Source organism: Herpailurus yagouaroundi, unplaced genomic scaffold (assembly GCF_014898765.1).
Source record: "Herpailurus yagouaroundi ecotype Mexico unplaced genomic scaffold, PumYag 100, whole genome shotgun sequence".
Taxonomy (NCBI): Eukaryota; Metazoa; Chordata; class Mammalia; order Carnivora; family Felidae; genus Herpailurus; species Herpailurus yagouaroundi.
In genome coordinates, this window is record NW_024412391.1 from 38614440 (window position 1) to 38633651 (window position 19212).

Here is a 19212-nt window from a genome sequence, read left to right on the forward strand (position 1 = left end):
TCTGTTTTGTTTATTAAAATACGCCAAGAACCTAGAACACTGCCTGAAACATAGTAGGTACTTAATAAATATTCACTGAATGCAAATATGACCGGATGAAAAGATTTTAAGCCAATCCTGAGGTATGTGGAGTTTTGTAGTTTTTGGCTTTTGTATAACATCATGAGAGAGGTGTGCTATCACAATTAAACACTCCCTCAGACTCAAACCATTACACAGCCCTTCATGACCTAAGTAGACAGTATTTTCCATAGAACTTCATGTAGATAAAGGGTCAGTAGATATATGTTTAAATTCTGCATTGCAGATACTCTGAAATCCTCAGCCCCTAAACTGAAAAGAAAACAGTTTTAGAATTGCGGCATCAGGTACACTGATAGAACACATTATTTGGGGCAAAACTTCTCCATCACAGGAAGATGGTAGGGACAATACTATATTATCAAATCCACTGATGGAACTGAGTTTAAGAGCTCTTTTTGGAGATGCCAAATAGAACAGTTAATCTTTTTCTTAAAGTGAAGGGAAGTATCCCTACAAAAACACATTTGGCATATGTAACTTTCAACACCTTGAAAAAGTCACACATAATAGTCTGCAATACCAGCATTTATTTGCCCCCAAATAGTAATGAGAAGTGACAAAAATAGAAAAGCATTTAAGAAACAGATCAAAGAAAACAATGATGAATTCTGATCCAAATGAGATGGCATATAAAAAAATACTGATAGGATAGTGTGAAGAACATCACTTTTCATTAGGAATAATAAATTCTAAATATTTATGCTTTGTAAACCTGATGCCAGTTCAAAAAATATTCCAGAGTGAACTATGGCATTTAGCCTGCCGTTTGTGACACATGCCATCTATATAACAATACAACAAACCATTGTGCAGTGCTATGTGCAACATAAATAAAACATCTTCTGAGCACTTTCTTCCACCTCTCAATACTTGTGGGGACATCTGACCTTGAACTGAGAGTCTCTTCTGAAAATGTTGTCCACATGTCTGAAGTTCTCCCCCTCACACATGTACTCTGCCATCCACTTCCAACCAAACCGTCTAAATTACATTCAGATTTTTGTGGTATCATAATAACTTCAATATGGGATATATTTTCAACATTCTGGTCAGAGACTCCTTTCTTCCCCGTCTTACCCTCATTCCAAGTTATTTCAGGTTTGCATATTTCATTTTCACATCTCAGTGGGACACCCATCACATAACATTTATTTGTGAGGTCCAAAGGCATAATGTGGGGGATTGTGAACTAGCATGTCAAAACCACATACTGCATGCGTACGTCTTAAAGAATGAAAAAGGATTCCTTTTTTCTCAAGATATAGAAGCTGTCTCAACAGTATAAGTCCAAAGTGAATACCACAACCTAATTAAAGATGAAGAGCATAACAAGCAGTATTAAAATGTCTTTTTGGATTCATTCTTTTCCAAGTTATGTTTTTATCAAATGTCCTGTCTTATTAATGGCTTCAATAGACATAACGAGTATACACCCCTTCTAATCTCGCCAAATTCAGAAGAAAGTTGCAAGAATTTTTCCCTCTATATTTTGGGAGTTATGACAGCAAAGAACACAGTGGCAGACAGAAAGAAGCTTTGACAGGATGCCTAGTCCATTCACCTGCCTACAGGGATGAACACACTATTCCCAGCAGAAGGAGGCTGTTTTGAAAGATCTATAGAGTCAGAAATTCCACAGTCTCTCTGGGGACTCAGTCCCTACATTTGAGAACCTTTATTTCAAGGAAATTCTTCCTCTGGGTCTAACCACACTTCATGGCCACCTTCAGGAGCATGTGAGCCATGTGGTCACACAGGGCCCCGCGTTCAGAAGGGCCCCACGCTTGATTTAATGTTTTACCATTGCCACCTTGAAATTCGTTTTTTTGTTTTTTTGTTTTTTTTGAGAGAGAGAGAGAGAGAGAGAGAGAGAGAGAAGCAGGGCTTGTGTTAGCCCGAAGCGGGGCTTGTGTTCACCCAAAGAAGGGCTCGAGCTCACCTGATGTGGGACTTAAACTCACGAACTGTGAGATCATGGCCTGAAACATGAGATCATGACCTATGCCGAAGTCAGATGCTTAACAACTGAGCTACCCAGGCGCCCCTGAAATTCTTAATGTTATCTTGCACTTGTCTTCTGTAAGTGATGTCTGCTGGAACAGTGAATTGTGTGTAAGAAGGGAAGACATGCGCAGTACGCATTCCTTCTACCTTTCTGCCCCATAAGCTTAGAATTCTATGGCCCCAGAATGAGTGGGAGACAGGGAGACTCAAAACAAATACAAGGAGGGCATGTCTAGACTGATTAAGTGGGGGCACTGACAGCCTTTAAGGCGTTTCATTGCACCAAAACTTGTTTTGAATGAAGAAAGTCAGCAAATAGATTCAAAGAAACAGGAATGACTAAGGGAAGTCCATTACACCCCTGTTACTTCCCTGTATTATCTGACTACTTACACTGAAAATGGTAACAGAAGGAAAGGGAAATAGAGTAACACAGAGCTCTTTTTTCTTTCCTTCCCTACTCATCAGTAAGCTGAAGGTGGAAAGTGTTGGTAGATGTGTGCATATCAAGAAGGGAAGGAAAAGCAGTTAATTTTGTGCAGTGATTCACAGCTCTGTAAGAACAAAATACATATGCATGCATGAGCTACAAAATACAAATTATATAATTTTGGCGATTCTGCATACAGGTCCAATGCTCTTATATTTGTGTTAAAGCTGGCACTGCACATTATAAAGATTCATGGTAAAATTCCTGCTGACAACTTAAATTTTTTATTTTTCTTCATTTAGAATAGCATAAAATAGCAAATAAAAACATCATGATGAGACACAGAAAGTAAAAAGCTTTGTTTTAGAATCTGTTTTAACAATATTTTGGTTATTTATCTACTTTTTTGAACAAGGGATCCACATTTTCACTTTGCTCTGGGTCCTGTAAATTATACAGCTGGCCTTGCCCTGCTTCCTCATGCTCCAGATTATATCTACTACATCTGTTCTGCCAAGTCACTTCTTATTAGCTTTCACCCTTTCTCTAGTCATTCACCCAACAAATATTGACTGTGCTATGGTCAGGAACTGTGCCAGAGGCTGAGAATATAAAAATGAGTAAGATATAATTCCACTCTATTCCATTATCTCATTTAATTCTTATTCAACTTGGGTAGGTCCTATTATTGTTTCTACCATAGAAATACAGAAGTAGAGATTTAGAACAGCAAGAAAACCTATCAGAAGGACTTTATCATCGAGTGGTGGAACCAGGAACTGAGGCCACCAAAGTCTTTCTGACTACTTAAATCTGAGTTCACAGTTATCATTCTCACTAATACAACCCAAATTGTATTCTTTGTTCTCTGTTATTACAATGTCCACATTTCTGGCTTCTCAAAGATCAATTTTAGCAGTAATTTCATTTTATGAATCTAAAAAAAAGGTATACTCTAAATTGTTTCCCAATTTATTTATTAGTATTTTGTTTATGATATAAAATACAGCTTGAATTTTTTTTTCATCTGACAATACTTTGACCCAATTATAGAAAATTACATTGAACAGACAAAGCCTGTGATTTTCAAAATCTTGTTCATGACTTTGTTTGCTAAAATACAGTGTATTGATAAAAAACAAAAAACAAAAAAACAAACATGTGCTTTGAAAGCAGCCAGACCTGGGCCCAAACCATGGCTCTATATCCACTAGTTTCCAAAAGGTACTTAACTCTCAAAGCCTAAATTTTCTCATATGTTAAATGGAGGTGAAAATAGTACCTTAACAACCTTCTAGGCCCATGTTTAAGATTAAATGAGACCATCCTTGTGGAACACTTAAAATATCACTTCGTGCCTATTTAGTAAGTACTCAGAAATGTTAGTTTTAGTACTATCATTTTTAGCCCTATGTTCTCATGGCTATGTTTGAAATGGCTTTTTTCATGAAACGGTTTCTTCCAATACAAAAAAATGAGTCCAAGAGTCTCTAATTTCTAAGAAGTATATTATTTCTTTGTAAATAAAAGCATGCAAAAAGTTCCCTCATGATGACACCTGGTAGTCATACAAACCTCTACAATTCGAGGGGTCTGAATGGTTTTATTCATATAATCTTTCAACAAAAACTCTAAATATGAACCCTCATCTTCCCCCCCACTTTGGTTCTAAACTGCCTATTGAAAGGGTCAAGAGTAAAAAAGTTTATACACTATGTATTAAGAACTATATAAATGTGACAAAATATTCCTGTCATTTGGCAAGGCTATCTCAGTTCTCCCTAACCCTTGAACTGACACTTAAATTTAAGAACACTGAGCAAATTAAAATGGCTGAACTGTTTTCTCTGGTGGAAAAGGAAAGGATTAGCTAATCTGAAGGTTTACTGCCATCACTCAGGCAGTCAAATGACTGTTTCCCTGGCTTCTAAGTGATTGAAGAGCACATAAAAAATAGACTGAATACCACATAAAAATGGACTCTATACCTATTTTTAAAATAGCTCTAGAAAAAAAAAAGCCTTCATTTGACATTTTTATTATGATTTAAAGAAAAGGAAAACAGGATCTGGGTTAAAAAAAAAAAAAAAGCCTCCATCAGGTACCTTAGAAAATACAACAGCCATGTGATATCTTCTTAAAACCACAATCTTTTCAATAATGGCTGTTCCCATTGCAGAGTCGTGGGTCCTTACCAATTCCTGGGTGTCCTGCTGCAGGGGCAGAAATGCTGCTTCCAGAATAGCGATCTGGTCGGTACTAAGCTTCTGCCACAGCCCAATCAGCAGAATCACCAAATGGGTGGCACTTTTCAGCCTGGTGAATGACTGGAACAGACTGTCTTGGTTTTCCTCTACTGCATCTGCGAGAGCGATTACCTGCAGAAATGACAAACTTCAGTTAGGGATAATTTCACAATGCTTGAGCCCTCAACAAATTACATTTGGCACACTTGTGTTTTTCTTTAAAACAGCTTGATGCACTTTGTCTTCCACAAACACAAGCTATGTTGAGTAATAAAATAGTTATCATTCATCTGCTCACTTCCTTCTTTAAAAAAAAAAAAATCCCTGATGTAATTCCAAATCCATATGGCCAGGGGATGAAAATATCCATGAAATCAGCTTAATGGGGACATTGTTCTGTGTCTGGTTCACCATCAATTGACCTTCTACAATATATGATAATATAAGTAATCTCTAATACAGTTGTTATAGTCTTTATTACTAGCTAGAGATGGATCAATTAAAAAATATCAAAATAACCACGTTTGCCGCGTAATTTAAAATAATGATTTCATTACATCCTTTTCAGAAAGTAATTATCTGCCTCTGATTATTACTCTTGATATGCTACATGGTGTTGAGATATCCAGTATTTCTTTATTATATCCAAAAGGTAGATAATGTTCAAACATTTGACCAATTGAGTAATGTCATTTTGAACACAAATGTCAGGCACTAGCCCACAGGGATCTGAAAGAAAAAAAAACGTTCAGGGTGTGTTAGCTTTACAATGCCAAATCTACTTAGGATAAAACTGGCAGGAGTAGAATTGGCTTTTTTTTTTCATCCTCTTGAATAATCTTGTGGAAAAAAGAACTAAAGCAACAATTGAATAGAACATCCAAGACTGCCCATTGGTGTTTTATTTTAATGTCTCGGTGAATTTTGTGCTCATTAAAAGTAATGAACTGACTGGCCCAGAGGCTCAAGGCGTCTTACAGCCCCCAGAACAGGAATAGGAAAAGCTAGGGCAATGTGTACTCCTTTCTGTCAGTCCCTGCCAGCTTGAGGGACTAGAGCTCAGATGACTTTCAGAACTCTAGTGCAGATGAGCCATTTGGTGATATTTCATGGCTTATTGAAACTGGCCCAAAGGGCTTGTTAAAAACTCATCATTCAAACAAGTAAGAGTTTACAGCTGTGTGGTCTCCCAAATTCCATGTAGCAATGGGGGCTGTTGAGGGACAGTCCTCAGAGTGTCTGGGAGACACTGGAAAAGAGATGTAGGTTAGGAAAAGATAAAGCTGTCAAGGCAAGGTGTTTGCCTGACAATGCCAGGCAGACCATGATACTCTGGCATTTGGTTGAGGGCCTGAAAGAGTTATAAAAGACAATCACAACTCCCATTCAGCTCTCCAGGGAACCCTGGGAGTTTGGACCAAGGTCAGCATTGTAATAAAGTGCATTGCTTACTACATACCTAGTACTGTGCTACTTTCTTTCCATAGGTGTTCAAAACAGTACATGATATCTTCTAGCCCATAAGGATCTTATAATTTTTTGGACAGGAAACATAAATATCCAACCAATTAGTGGAAAGAAACATTACTGTAATAATGTCCTAATTGTGCAGAACAGAAAATAAGTGTAAAAGAAGTTCGCAAAGGGACAGATTACTATGGGCCAGAGTTAATATCCCTGGGGCCTCTTTTACTCAAATGAGGCTTGGAACTCATCCCTTCCCTATTACTTCAAGAAGTCTCCTCTAAGAGACAGAGGCCACACTTCCCATAAACCAAAACACCTGGAATCATCTGCTTCTTCCCCCAGCTTCACCATGATTACAACTGACTCCTGTTAAAGTCTACATTTATATTCTTTTTTTCCTGTGAGTGTTACCAATTAAGCCTCATTGTGGGAACCATCATATTATGACACAGATGCGTATTGTCAATAAGCCCAAATCATACAAAGATCAAGGTTATAAACACCTCCTGAGTGCCAGGTATATGCAAGAAGTTGCAGAAACCACTCTAGGGAATTCAATGGTGACAGATTTCATCTCTACCTTCAGAGAGTTAATAATGGAAAAAGGAAAATATGTCAGAGGCAAGTGGCGACACTGTAGGGAAGACCCTATGAACTGTAAAGGAAAAATGCCATTAATATTATGATTAGTAGGTTAATAATAATCCCTGTAATTAAGTGAGCACAGACTGCATGCCAAACATTCTGCTGTGCCATACAGGTACCAGTGTCTTCAATCCCCACACCTCCACCTGGTTGGCATATCTCTATTTTACAGATGAGGCCTCTGAGGCTCAGCGGATGTAAGAAATTTGCCCCATACTGTGCACAGGGATGTAAACTGTGCCTGTGCTTCGAACGGCTCCATGCTTGGTTTAATGCCCTGCTGCCTCTGTCTTTAAATTCTTAATAATTTTATTTTTGAAGTTGTGTTTTATACGTGAAGTCAATGATGGGGCAACAGAACATACACAAGAGCAGGGGAGATACATTCATTAACTCACGGTTAAATGCTCTTATATTTGCACTTAAAACTGGCATTGAACAATATAAGGATTGATGGTAACATTCATGCAAATAATCTTAATTTTTCTATACTTGGAATGACATTAAATAGAAAATAAAAACACCATGAGAAAGTGTGAAAGAGAGACTGCTGAAGAAAGGAAAAGGCTTTAGATTTTAGTGGCTATTTTAACAGCACTTTCTTCCTGACTTTTAACAAGGGCCCTGCATTTTCATTTTGCACTGGGAAGTGCAAATTAAGTGGGCAGCTTGACCATCACGTAGCAAGTGAGAGACCAGGAGTTGCACTTTGGAGTCTCTCAATCCAAAGCCTGCGTGCAACCTGAAGCACCTGCCAGGTTCAGAGAAAGGTTTAACTATTACTGAGTCTGGAGCACTTTACAAAGGAAAAGGTGGAGGAAGAAGCAACTTGGCCAGCTCCTACAGGCTCCAGAGAAAGGACAGGTTGTCCTGTTTTCAATTTTGTGTGCCAGCTGTTAAACACGACCATTACTTAAAACTTAAGTTACATAAACTTAAAGAAATTACACCAAAACAAAGGTGATAAATACTCAAAACTCATTACTTCTTAATTAGTTCACTATTATCTAGGCCCTTGAGGTCACTTATGCCTACCGTATCTGTATGTTGGAAACACTCTGCAATGGTGGGCTACTGCCCATTTCTTCCCAACTACACCTTCAGTGACCTCACGTTGGTAGCTTGAAATCAGCCATGGTGGAAGTATTTACCACATGAACATCAACAAATGTTACAGAGCCAGGTCTCCTCCCAAACTCCCACCTTCCCAAAGAACCAGTTGTCAAATATTTACTAGTGTGCCACTGAGAAGAGGTACCTGAAATTCATCCTCAAGAACAGATATTGGGTGAGGGGGCTTTAAAAGTATAGGAAACAACTTGAGCAAATTCATTAAAGCAGAAAAGTAGAGGCTGCTTGTTCAGGAAGGAGCAAATATTCCAGTTTGGGAAAAGCATTTGATGAGACAAAAAAAGGTCATCTGGCAACTGCTGAAGAGGAAGCAGAATGTCAAGGTGGAGAGCGTGCATGTAACACTATAGGTACTGGGTGGCCATGGAGTACTCTGACTTGGGGCTGTCACCTGATGTAAGTTGCACTCAAAGCAGCTATCGGTCACAGTAAACATTTGGGCATTTGCTGGGACTTAAGTGAGGCTTTTATGCACGTTCCTCACTATCAAGGGAAAATTCTTACTAAGTGTAACAGCATGTCAGTTCGTGGACCCACCCAACTTGCTAAACACAGCTGTGGTAGAAGAATGACTTCTCAGTGAGACAGCAGCCCAAGCCACAGGATCTTTCCTAGGCAAGGCCCAAAATACATCAATCCGGGAGAAGCTTCATTTCTCTAAGTTTCGGTCTCGCTGGTTATATTTCTGTGCCATTGTGGAAAGTCTGCTATCCCCAAATGGTCACAGAAATTGGAAAGAAATGGGATAAACAATTCCTTATGTAAATTACCCCCAAGGAAAATCTTCCTGACCTACTGGCCAGCATGAAATACTAAACAGATCTCCATGTTCTCAATTTAGTTTTACACGTAACAGCCAAGTTTACTTTGTTCTCCATGAGAGCCAAATGAATTTAGCAGAATTAACATAGTAAAAAAGGCTGGAAAAACTAGACCCATCAAGATTTAGATCTGTCCCACCAAGGCCTAGAGGATCTTGCTGCTCACCTGGAAATGTGAAATGAGGCCAACCAGCTGCTAGGATTTGAATCTGAAGGAGTGTGACTTTTTAGTGCTTATCACTGGCTGTGCAAGATGTGTGTTCTCTGGTGTTCAACAGAACTATAGAAAGGGAGGGGTTTAGGAAACAATAAATGCTAACGATTTCAGGCACAAATGTGTTGATAGTCTTTGTTTTGCTTTTTCAAATTGAAGGTTTCCAAATAAAATGGAGACCCCAAAGGACATCTATGTGCAACTGCCATATCAGTTGATGCCAAAGTAATGAGGCAGAGGCCCAGGGAGCTGCTTGCAGGAAAATGCTCAACTCATAAAGTGAGTGTGAAATTAATCCCAAATACTTCCAGCTGCCAAGATAGGCTCTAAAATTGGTTTCAGGAAAGCAGCAGCAGCAACAGCAGAGTAGACATGAATCATGCTCTATGTGAACACAGACATGTCCAATTTCTTCACCTAAACTCACCATCGAATCTGCCTCCAAATCTCATGTGTGGCACACAGAACCCCATTACACTGCTGTTTAGCTGTCATTTACTGAGCCCTCGCTGTGGGCCAGGCACTGTGCTAGTGCTGTTATATTCAGATTATCACTTGGTCCTAATGACTACCCTCTGAGGAAAAATTGTTGATCCCTACAGCCCCCATTTCCAGGTGAGGAAACAGAAGCTTAGGGCTCAGATGAGCTTAGTCCTGAACTACAGCAGAGAAGGGCCAGGATTCCAATCCTGTCTCCTGATTGCCCATTGAGTGCTCCTTCTTCCACAACGGAACACAAATATATACAGTAGGCACCTTAAAATAATTCAGTGGGTTTTCATCTTGATAAACCAACAAAGATACTAAGGATAAACACTACTAATATATTACATCCATAACAGGCTTTAGTGAGACTTCCACATTGTTGGGGATGAGGTCACCTCAAATTGAAATTTTCAGGTTGGTTTCTAACCAAAGTTACAGTAAAAGGAAATGAGTTCATAATTTGTAAAGGATTGGGGAGTTGTTTCTCAAAAAAATTGTATTGCGGGGGCGCCTGGGTAGCTCCATCAGTTGAGCATCTGACTCTTGATTTCGGCTCAGTTTGTGGGATCAAGCCCCATATCAGGCTCTGAGAGGGAAGCGCAGAGTCTGCTTGGGATTCTCTCTCTCCCTCTCCCTCTGGCCCTCCCCTGCTTGCTCTCTCTCTCTCCCAAAAGAAATAAACATTAAAACTAATTTTTAATTGCATTAGGTTCCATATAGCTCAAAATTATGAAGACTTTAGAAATTAGCTATTTCCTATGCCTGCTCCTTTAGTGAAGCTACTTTTGAAAAAGGATGATTCATTTATTTTCTACAAATCTCAGACTACAATGTTTTCAGTGGTCTAAGCAAGCTGATGTTATGTAATAATTGTCAACGTTTACTGAGGACTTTCTAGGAGCCAAGCACTGTGCTAATCTCCTTACAGCAATTAGCTCTTTTATTCTCAAAACAGTTCTATGAGATAGACACTATTATTGCCCATATTTAAAAATAAAGAGACAGAAATACAGAAAGGGTCAAGCAGTTAGTGACAGAACCAGAATTCATATCCAAGCCATCTGATCCAAGAATGTCACCAAGTAACAGTACCTGTATTAATTTCCTGCCCTCACATCAAGGTAATCGTAGGCAAAATGTGGAACAAATTCTATCAGAAGCTCCCCAATGGGAGGTTTCAACTTTGCTGACCTTCTAATACCCCAAATGAATTGAGGTGTATTTATTTTAATAAAAGTCCAGCATCGATGAATGAGTTAAGAAAATGGAGTGCTATGACATGGATGAGTTTGTACATCCCTGTACATCCCTATTGCATTCAGCAATAGGCCATGCAATGGACTGACCACCCTACCAAGCAGCTTTAAGTCAGTGATCAATTCACTTCCCTTATCTGGGCTCTAGTTTCATCACCTTTAAAATGCAGGGGTGGGAAACAGGATTAATAACATTCAACATAGTTGTGTCAGATTTTAAAACTTAAATTCCTTTTGGATGATATGTTGTTTTGAATGATCCACACCACTTCCCCTCTGCACTCATCCTGTATTTCTCATTTAATGTTTATTGATTTTGGAGTTTTTATCTATAAAATGGCAGTAAGAATATTTTCTTTGGCTAATTCATATCATTATGAGAATTAAATGAAAGAGGTAAAAAGATGCATAATACCAAGTGTTGGCAAAGACACAGAGAAATCAGAATACCTCAAACATTGAGAGTGGTAATGTAATCAGGTAGTCGCTTTGGGAACAGGTTGTCAGTTCCTCAGAAAGGTAGACACTGAGTTGCCAGGGGAGGCAGCAATGACAATTCTAGGTTTCTACCCCAGATTAAGAAAAATATATGTCCACTCAAACACTTGTTCACAAATATTTACGTCAGCAATATTTATAATAGCCCCCAAAGGAAAAACAACTCAAATGTCCATCAACTAAAAAATAAATTAAATGAGGCATATCAATATTACAGAATATTATTCAGCCATAAAAAGAAAGAGTACTTACACATGCTACTACATGGATGAGCCTTAAAAACATTCTGCTAAGTTAAAGAAGCCAGTCACAAAGGACTGCATTTGTGTGATCCCATTTATATGAAATGTACAGAATCGGCAAATCTATAAACACTGTAAACAGACTAGTGGCTTCTTAGCGCAAGGGGTGGGTGTGGGATAGGAGGGAATGGAAAGTGACTGCTAATGGTTGCACAACCTTGTGGATACGCTAAAAATCATTAAGTTGTACACCTTAATTGAGTGAATTGTTTACATATAAATTATATCTCAATAAAGCTGTTAAAAGTAATAAGTAAAAAGTACTGTGAAAGTATAATTCATGTAAGGGTGATAAATTAACACAAAGGCACCTTTATTTAAGAAACAACTTTGATATGTTAATGGCTATACCATATTGTACAACTTGGGCTTAGCAACATTCTGGATGATGCAATAATCAAATAACTTTAGAGTCAGTAGATATGTGTGAATGCTGGTAACGCTACTTACTAGCTGTACAACCTTTGGCCAGCTCCTCTACCTTCCTCAGACTTGGTTTTCACCTATAAAATAATACTCAAGTAGTTAACATCCTTTCTATGCATTCCTAATTTGTTTGGCTCCTGGTTATTCTTTCTGAATACTCCATAGTTGAGGGTTCATTTCAGCGTAGTAATATCAGGCCAATTCTACTTTTTCTGTCAGGTTAACAGTGACAATGAAAAAAGGAAGCTCCTTCTCCAATACTTGAGGCACATTACTACTGCCACCTAAGGTGATGCAGGACAGCTGATTATGTTGCAATGTTTTCCAGCTCTCTCTGTGTGGTCACTCAATGGAACAATGCTCATTTGTAGCCACATTTAATCAAATTTCAAAGTAAAATGTCATGAGACCATGTATCAAATACATAATACAAGCCATGTAAGGTTACAAGTTTTGGATGACTTTCTTTAGTCCTTTAGGAATTCTATTAAAATATATACACACGGGGCACCTGGGTGGCTCAGTCGGTTAAGCGTCTGACTCTTGATTTCAGCTCAGGTCATGATCTTGCAGTTTCATGAATTTAAGCCCTTCGTCGGGCTCTGCATTGGCAGCATGAAGCCTGTTTGGGACTCTCTCTCTCTCTCTCTGTACCTCCCCCACTTGCGCTATCTCTGTCTCTCTCAAAATAAACACACAAACTTCAAAAAATAGTAATAATAATTTGTTTTTAAAAATACAGACATACAAACATTCAACTTGGCTGCTATAATTTGCTCTCCAAGAATCCTCTGAGGCTTGTTAATCAGGGAGCTAGATGTTATTTTTCTTTTATACCTTATTCAAAATGTACAAAATTTGGTGTTTTAAATAAAAGGTTTGTAAAGTACACTACGGAAAGGAAGAGGGAAAACAAAACTCACACTCATTCCAGACAATTCCAGCGTAAAAAAAGCAATAGATAAGTCCCCACCATGCCCTCAATTTTCTGGTACTTGGTACACAGTGGGTATCTCAGAAATGCTGCCTGAATTAATGAAACTCAAAGTCAGTCCACCTAAAACTCCAGCATAACTAAACTGCTTCTTAAATCCCAGACACACTCAATCAAGCATTGTCAGGTTCCCAATGTGAATGGAACCCAAGAGATGTCATATGGAAACAACAGATCTACCTCAATATATCTGTCATCTACTTACCAGAAAAAGGGGGGGGGGGGGGCGCACCTGGGTGGCTCAGTCGGTTAAGCGTCCGACTTCAGCTCGGTCATGATCTCACAGCTCATGAGTTCGAGGCCCGTGTCAGGTTTTGTGCTGACAGCTCGGAGCCTGCAGCCTGCTTCTGATTCTGACCCCCTCACATTCTATCTCCATCTCTCTCAAAAATAAATAAACATTAAAAAAATTTGTTTAAAACAACAACAAAAAATCTTTCCAATTCACCTTTAGCCACAGCTGCCTAACACCAGGATACAGACAGCTCTAATGACTGCTGAAATGAATGTTTTGTTCACATGGCTGCCCTTTGGTTAGAAAGATACACTTTCAAAGCTGTAATCATCAAGACAGTATGGTACTGGCACAAGAATAGACACTTAGATCAAGGGAACAGAATAGAGAACCCAGAAATGGACCCACAAATGTATGGCCAACTAATCTTTGACAAAGCAGCAAAGAATATCCAATGGAACAAAGATAGTCTCTTCAAGCAAGTGGTGCTGGGAAAACTGGACAGTGACATGCAGAAGAATGAACCTGGACCACTTTCTTACACCATACACAAAAATAAACTCAAAATGGATATAAGACCTAATTGTAAGGCAGGAAGCCATCTAAAACCTCAAGGAGAAAGCAGGCAAAAACCTCTTTGATCTTGGCCGCAGCAACTTCTTACTCAACACGTCTCCGGAGGCAAGGGAAACAAAAGCAAAAATGAACTACTGGGACCTCATGAAAATAAAAAGCTTCTGCACAGCGAAGGAATCAGCAAAATTAAAAGGCAACCAATGGGGGCACCTGGGTGGCTCAGTCAGTTAAACGTCCGACTTCGGCTCAGGTCATGATCTCGCATTTTGTGAGTTCGAGCCCCACATCAGGTTCTGTGCTGATAACTTGGAGCCTGGAGCCTGCTTCAGATTCTGTGTCTCACTCTCTCTCTGCTCCTCCCCTGCTCATGCTCTGTCTCTGTCTCTCAAAAATAAACAAATATTCAAAAAAAAATTTTTTACGACTACCGACAGAATGGGAGAAGATATTTGCAAAACGACATGTCAGAGAAAGGGTTAGTATACAAAATCTATAAAGAACTTATCCAACTCAACACCCAAAAAACAAATAACCCAGTGAAGAAATGGGCAAAAGACATGAATAGACACTTTTCCAAAGAAGACATCCAGATGGCCAACCGACACATGAAAAAATGCTCAACATCACTCATCATCAGGGAAATATAAATCAAAACCACCATGAGATACCACCTCACACCTGTCAGAATGGCTAACATTAACAACTCAGACAACAACAGATGTTGGCAAGGATACTTTTGCACTGTTGGTGGGAATGCAAGCTGGTGCAGCCACTCTGGAAAGCAGTATGGAGGTTCTTCAAAAAACTAAAAATAGAACTACCCTACGACCCAGCAAATGCACTACCAAGCATTTATCCAAGCAATACAGGTGTGCTGTTTCGAAGGGACACGTGCACCCCCATGTTTATAGCAGCACTATCAACAATAGCCAAGGTATGAAAAGAGCCCAAATGTCCATCGATGGATGAATGGATAAAGATGTGGTAAATATATACAACGGAGTATTACTCGGCAGTCAAAAAGAATGAAATCTTGCCATTTGCAATTATGTGGATGGAACTAGAGGGTATTATGCTAAGCAAAATTAGAGAAAGACAAATATCATATGACTTCACTCATATGAGGACTTTGAGACAAAACAGATGAACATAAGGGAAGGGAAACAAAAATAATATAAAAACAGGGAAGGGGACAAAACAGAAGACACTCATAAATATGGAGAACAAACTGAGGGTTACTGGAGGGGTTGTGGGAGCGGGGATGGGCTAAATGGGTAAGGGGCACTAAGGAATCTACTCCTGAAATCATTGTTGCACTATATGCTAACTAATTTGGGTGTATATTTAAATAACTAAATCCAAAAAGAAAGAAAGAAAGAAAGATACACTTTCAGTCTAGGGGAGATTTGGAAGCAGGCAAGAAAAAGGGCATGCTTCCCACTCAACGATATTATTGGCGATGGCGTTTGCTACAGACTGGGAAAGCCCCTGCAATAAGGAAGAAGAAAAAGTTTACCATGTCTAAACTTTTACTTTGTCTAAAAAGATCCAATTTGTATCCCAAAGAATTGTTCTTTTAACAGAAACAATGAAATAAGGTTCAAAATGAAAAGAAAAATGGTGGGATGATTTAAACGCCAGATAAGCACATAAGAAGTGTTTCATTATCTATGTGCTGAACCTTTAGCTAGATAAAAGAGAACCCTGGGATTTTAACTGGAAGGCATAGGAAGATTCCAATTCTAAACTACTTTTGCTACTATGTTATTTTGTACAAATAGAATAGGGGACTAGATTACATTCTATTGCACCTCTCACAGAGTAAAATCTTAAGATTCCCCTATAACGAGCATTTAGCTGAAATTCCTAAACCAAACCCAGGATTAGAATACATTTTTAACCATGCTATCATTTGGGTAGCTATTAAAATAACAGGGAAAATGTACCCTTTAGTAAAATATTTCAGTCACACATGATTTGTCTTCATAAAAAGAGACCTGCTAATTGGCCAAATCACCTGATGCTTTGGAACACTAAGGTATGATCGCTGTGACTCTTAGAAGTCATGATGGTTTTACTGGTCTAGGATTATAATTTTCCTTGACACCAATCCACACTTGCCAAATGCCTTGAGAATTCATTTAAAACTTCTTTTACAAAAACAAATTATTCCTGAGAAACTTCCTTATACTATGTACTATAGGACCCTTTTTTTCTTCTTTTTTAATGTTCTGCCCAGAAGAATATGAAAGGTAGGCAGTGCTGGAATATAGACTTTGGCTGGGACTTTTAAAACATATACCACTGATACATAAAAATATTAAATGAGAAAGACAATAAATCATTTGCAACTGACATAGAGACAAATTTTGCTATTTCTGCAAAGTTTATTCACAAAATAGACATGTAACTTAATCACCTAAAAGGAAACTAACTCCAATGCTTGGCTAATATAATGTTAAAAATACAACTGATCTCAAACCTGATTACTATTTTTACCTTCCCCCTACTCTCCACTCCCCTGCTGACCAAATTTTTACCCCTTTCCATAAAATGAACTACTTAAAGCCAAGTAAAACCCCAATTTAAAAAATAATAATTAATGAAATCAAGTTGTTAAAAAAAAAGAATGAACGTTCCCTGGACCATGGTTACTCATTGAACAGATCGCTGTTAAAGCTGGAATCTATGGTTGGCAAAGTCAGAGCTCGTTTTACAAACCCTGGAGAATGCCACAGTTATCACTGTCCAAAAACAACATCCAAGAGGTCCGATGTGAATAGTTCCTAAGTTTAGAATATTTCAGACCACATTCCTACAGGCAGACATGTCAGTAATTATGTAGCCACCCACACAGCCTTGAGTGCCATCTCCAATGAAGGCAAATGATGGATAGCTAGGTAGTTGGTTGGTTATCCTAAGAGCATTCCTTTAGTAAGGCCGTTAACACGAAGACACATTATTACATGTGATCAATTAAGGCATGTTGATAATCCACCCAAAAAGGCAAAAATAGAAACTGGAGACCCCAACAGTGTTGACGATGCTGTTGGCCATTTCCTTCATTCCAGAGTTTAAGAGGTGAATGTGGCATTTTCCCAATAAAGTGAAATCGTTTTCTCTTTCTATGAATCTTCTTTTAAAACATTTTTTTTAGGGGCGCCTGGGTGGCGCAGTCGGTTAAGCGTCCGACTTCAGCCAGGTCACGATCTCGCGGTCCGTGAGTTCGAGCCCCGCGTCAGGCTCTGGGCTGATGGCTCAGAACCTGGAGCCTGTTTCCAATTCTGTGTCTCCCTCTCTCTCTGCCCCTCCCCCGTTCATGCTCTGTCTCTCTCTGTCCCAAAAATAAATAAACTTTGAAAAAAAAATTATTTAAAACATTTTTTAAAGGCCATTTCTCTCGAACACCTGTGGTTTATATTTATTTTTGCTTTCTTAGATAAAATACATAGTTATACCACTACTATCTGGCAGTACTTAAGCAAGACATTTATAAGGCTGCATGCAACCATATAAGCCATAGCTCAGACCACATGGAAATAGTACAAAAGGCAATGAGTGGAGCTTCCTGGTTTCACATGGAATGAAACAGACCATAGGTTGTTGGGACATTACAATTGGAAGTGGCCTTGCTGAAGATATGTGGTGCCTGATTTCTTCTGTGCTATAAACTCCTCTAGGCCAAAGACATTTAATGTACGTTTATTATAGTGAAGTAAATAAAAAACCCTGATAACTCAGCAGCACAAGAGTGTCTATTAAGATAGTAATTTATAGGAGCACTACCTGGGCAATGGAAATCCATTCCTACAATCCAGTGAGTAAGACTAAGGCCTACCATTTTTAAAAAGTTTCTATAGGCTATGTTATTTATTTAGGTCTACCATAGATAGTAAGTAACTAGTTTCTAAATTCACACTTTCCACAAGTATTACATTACAATGAATTAGTAAATTCAAGTCTTTACCATTAAGTTATGTCATGAATGTTATAAAGCCTGTAATTTAGCTTTAAAATAAATCATCATAGACAAGATCATATGATGTAATAAGCAGATAAGTCAGTTTAAGCTACACTCCATAGCAGTATCTCAACATCCTCATTAATGACATTTGGATCCAAATCTTTGTTGTGGGAACTTTCCCTGCATTGTTGAAAGTCTAGCAGCACTCTGAACTGTATAAACTATCTGTGGATGTATAAACACACCCTCCCCTCAGCTATGGCAAACAAAAATGCCTTGAGACACTGCCAAATATCTCCTTAGGGGAAAAATCACCCTAATGGAGAAACACTGCTCTAGAGTCTGAGTTTGGGCTCAAAACAGCTATCCATCTATAATTGCAAGCAAAGCTCACATGTGAGATGGGGCTACACTAGCACTTGGGCTATTGGTGTCTCCAGCAATACCAAAGACTTTGTAATTACTATAGTGAATTTCAGAAATAGGTTTTGATTGGGGAGATCAAAGGTTTGAAAATCAGCATTATGGGTGTTAGAAAGAGATTCACTGTATTAAACAGAATTGAAATTGTTTGCTATTAACAGTATCAAATACATGAACTGGCTGAATATTTTTGTATTCATACTCTCCTTTGAAAAGTGTATAAGAAGCCAGGAAGGCACTGAGGGGATATAGTCCAAGGCTTGAGTCTAAATGATCCTGTGTCTTGCCACTGGGACAGATTTCTAGCTATGTGATGCCCATTATGGGGGTAAGTGTATTCTGTCTTAAATTATTGTCTTACCTTTCTAGAAAGGTTGTATTCTAGTGCCTAAAAGATGGAGTTTGAGCCTTCACCCAGCCTACAGTAGGCTGTATGAATTGTTCCATACTTATATATGTTTATATAAAAAATTTTTAAGTTTATTTATTTTGAGAGAGAAAGAGCATGAGTGGGGTAGGGGCAGAGGGAGACAGGGAAAGACAATCTCAAGCACTCAGTGCTCTCAGCACAGAGCATCTCAGCACAGAGCCTGATGTGGGGCTTGAGCTCACAAACTGTGATATCATGACCTGAGCTGAAATCAAGAGTCGGATACTTAACCGACTGAGCCACCCATGTGCCCCATAAACGTTTATTTAATAAATGTCTTTGTGTATGGCAAAATTTGACCGAAGACTTACTTCCATTATAGCCAAAGAGAATGGTTACAGGAAAACAGTTCATTCTTATCCCCTTCAAGCTTTTTGATGTGTATCATTACTTATGAAAAGAATTTAAGATTGCCCATGACCAAATTGGCAAAAGTAGTGTGCAATGTCAAGTCAATGCTAAGTGATGGGGATAAATGTGATTTAAGAGCTGCCTGCAAAGAACCAACAACAAGGAAAACAAATATATTAATAAAAACAACAACTGCTGCTTACTGTGTGCCCACTATGTGCCAGGCACA

The 19212-nt window shown here is 38.7% G+C and overlaps 1 protein-coding gene across 9 annotated transcripts in view; it reads right to left on the bottom strand.

Moving 5' to 3' along the window:
• BBS9 (Bardet-Biedl syndrome 9) overlaps window positions 1–19212 on the bottom strand; it is a 447491-nt gene that overhangs the window by 81164 nt on the left and 347115 nt on the right. For all 9 annotated transcript variants that reach the window (XM_040472285.1, XM_040472287.1, XM_040472283.1 and 6 more), the window contains one exon: window positions 4714–4896. In XM_040472285.1, the coding sequence (XP_040328219.1) occupies window positions 4714–4896 (183 nt within the window). The remainder of the gene's footprint in view (window positions 1–4713; window positions 4897–19212) is intronic.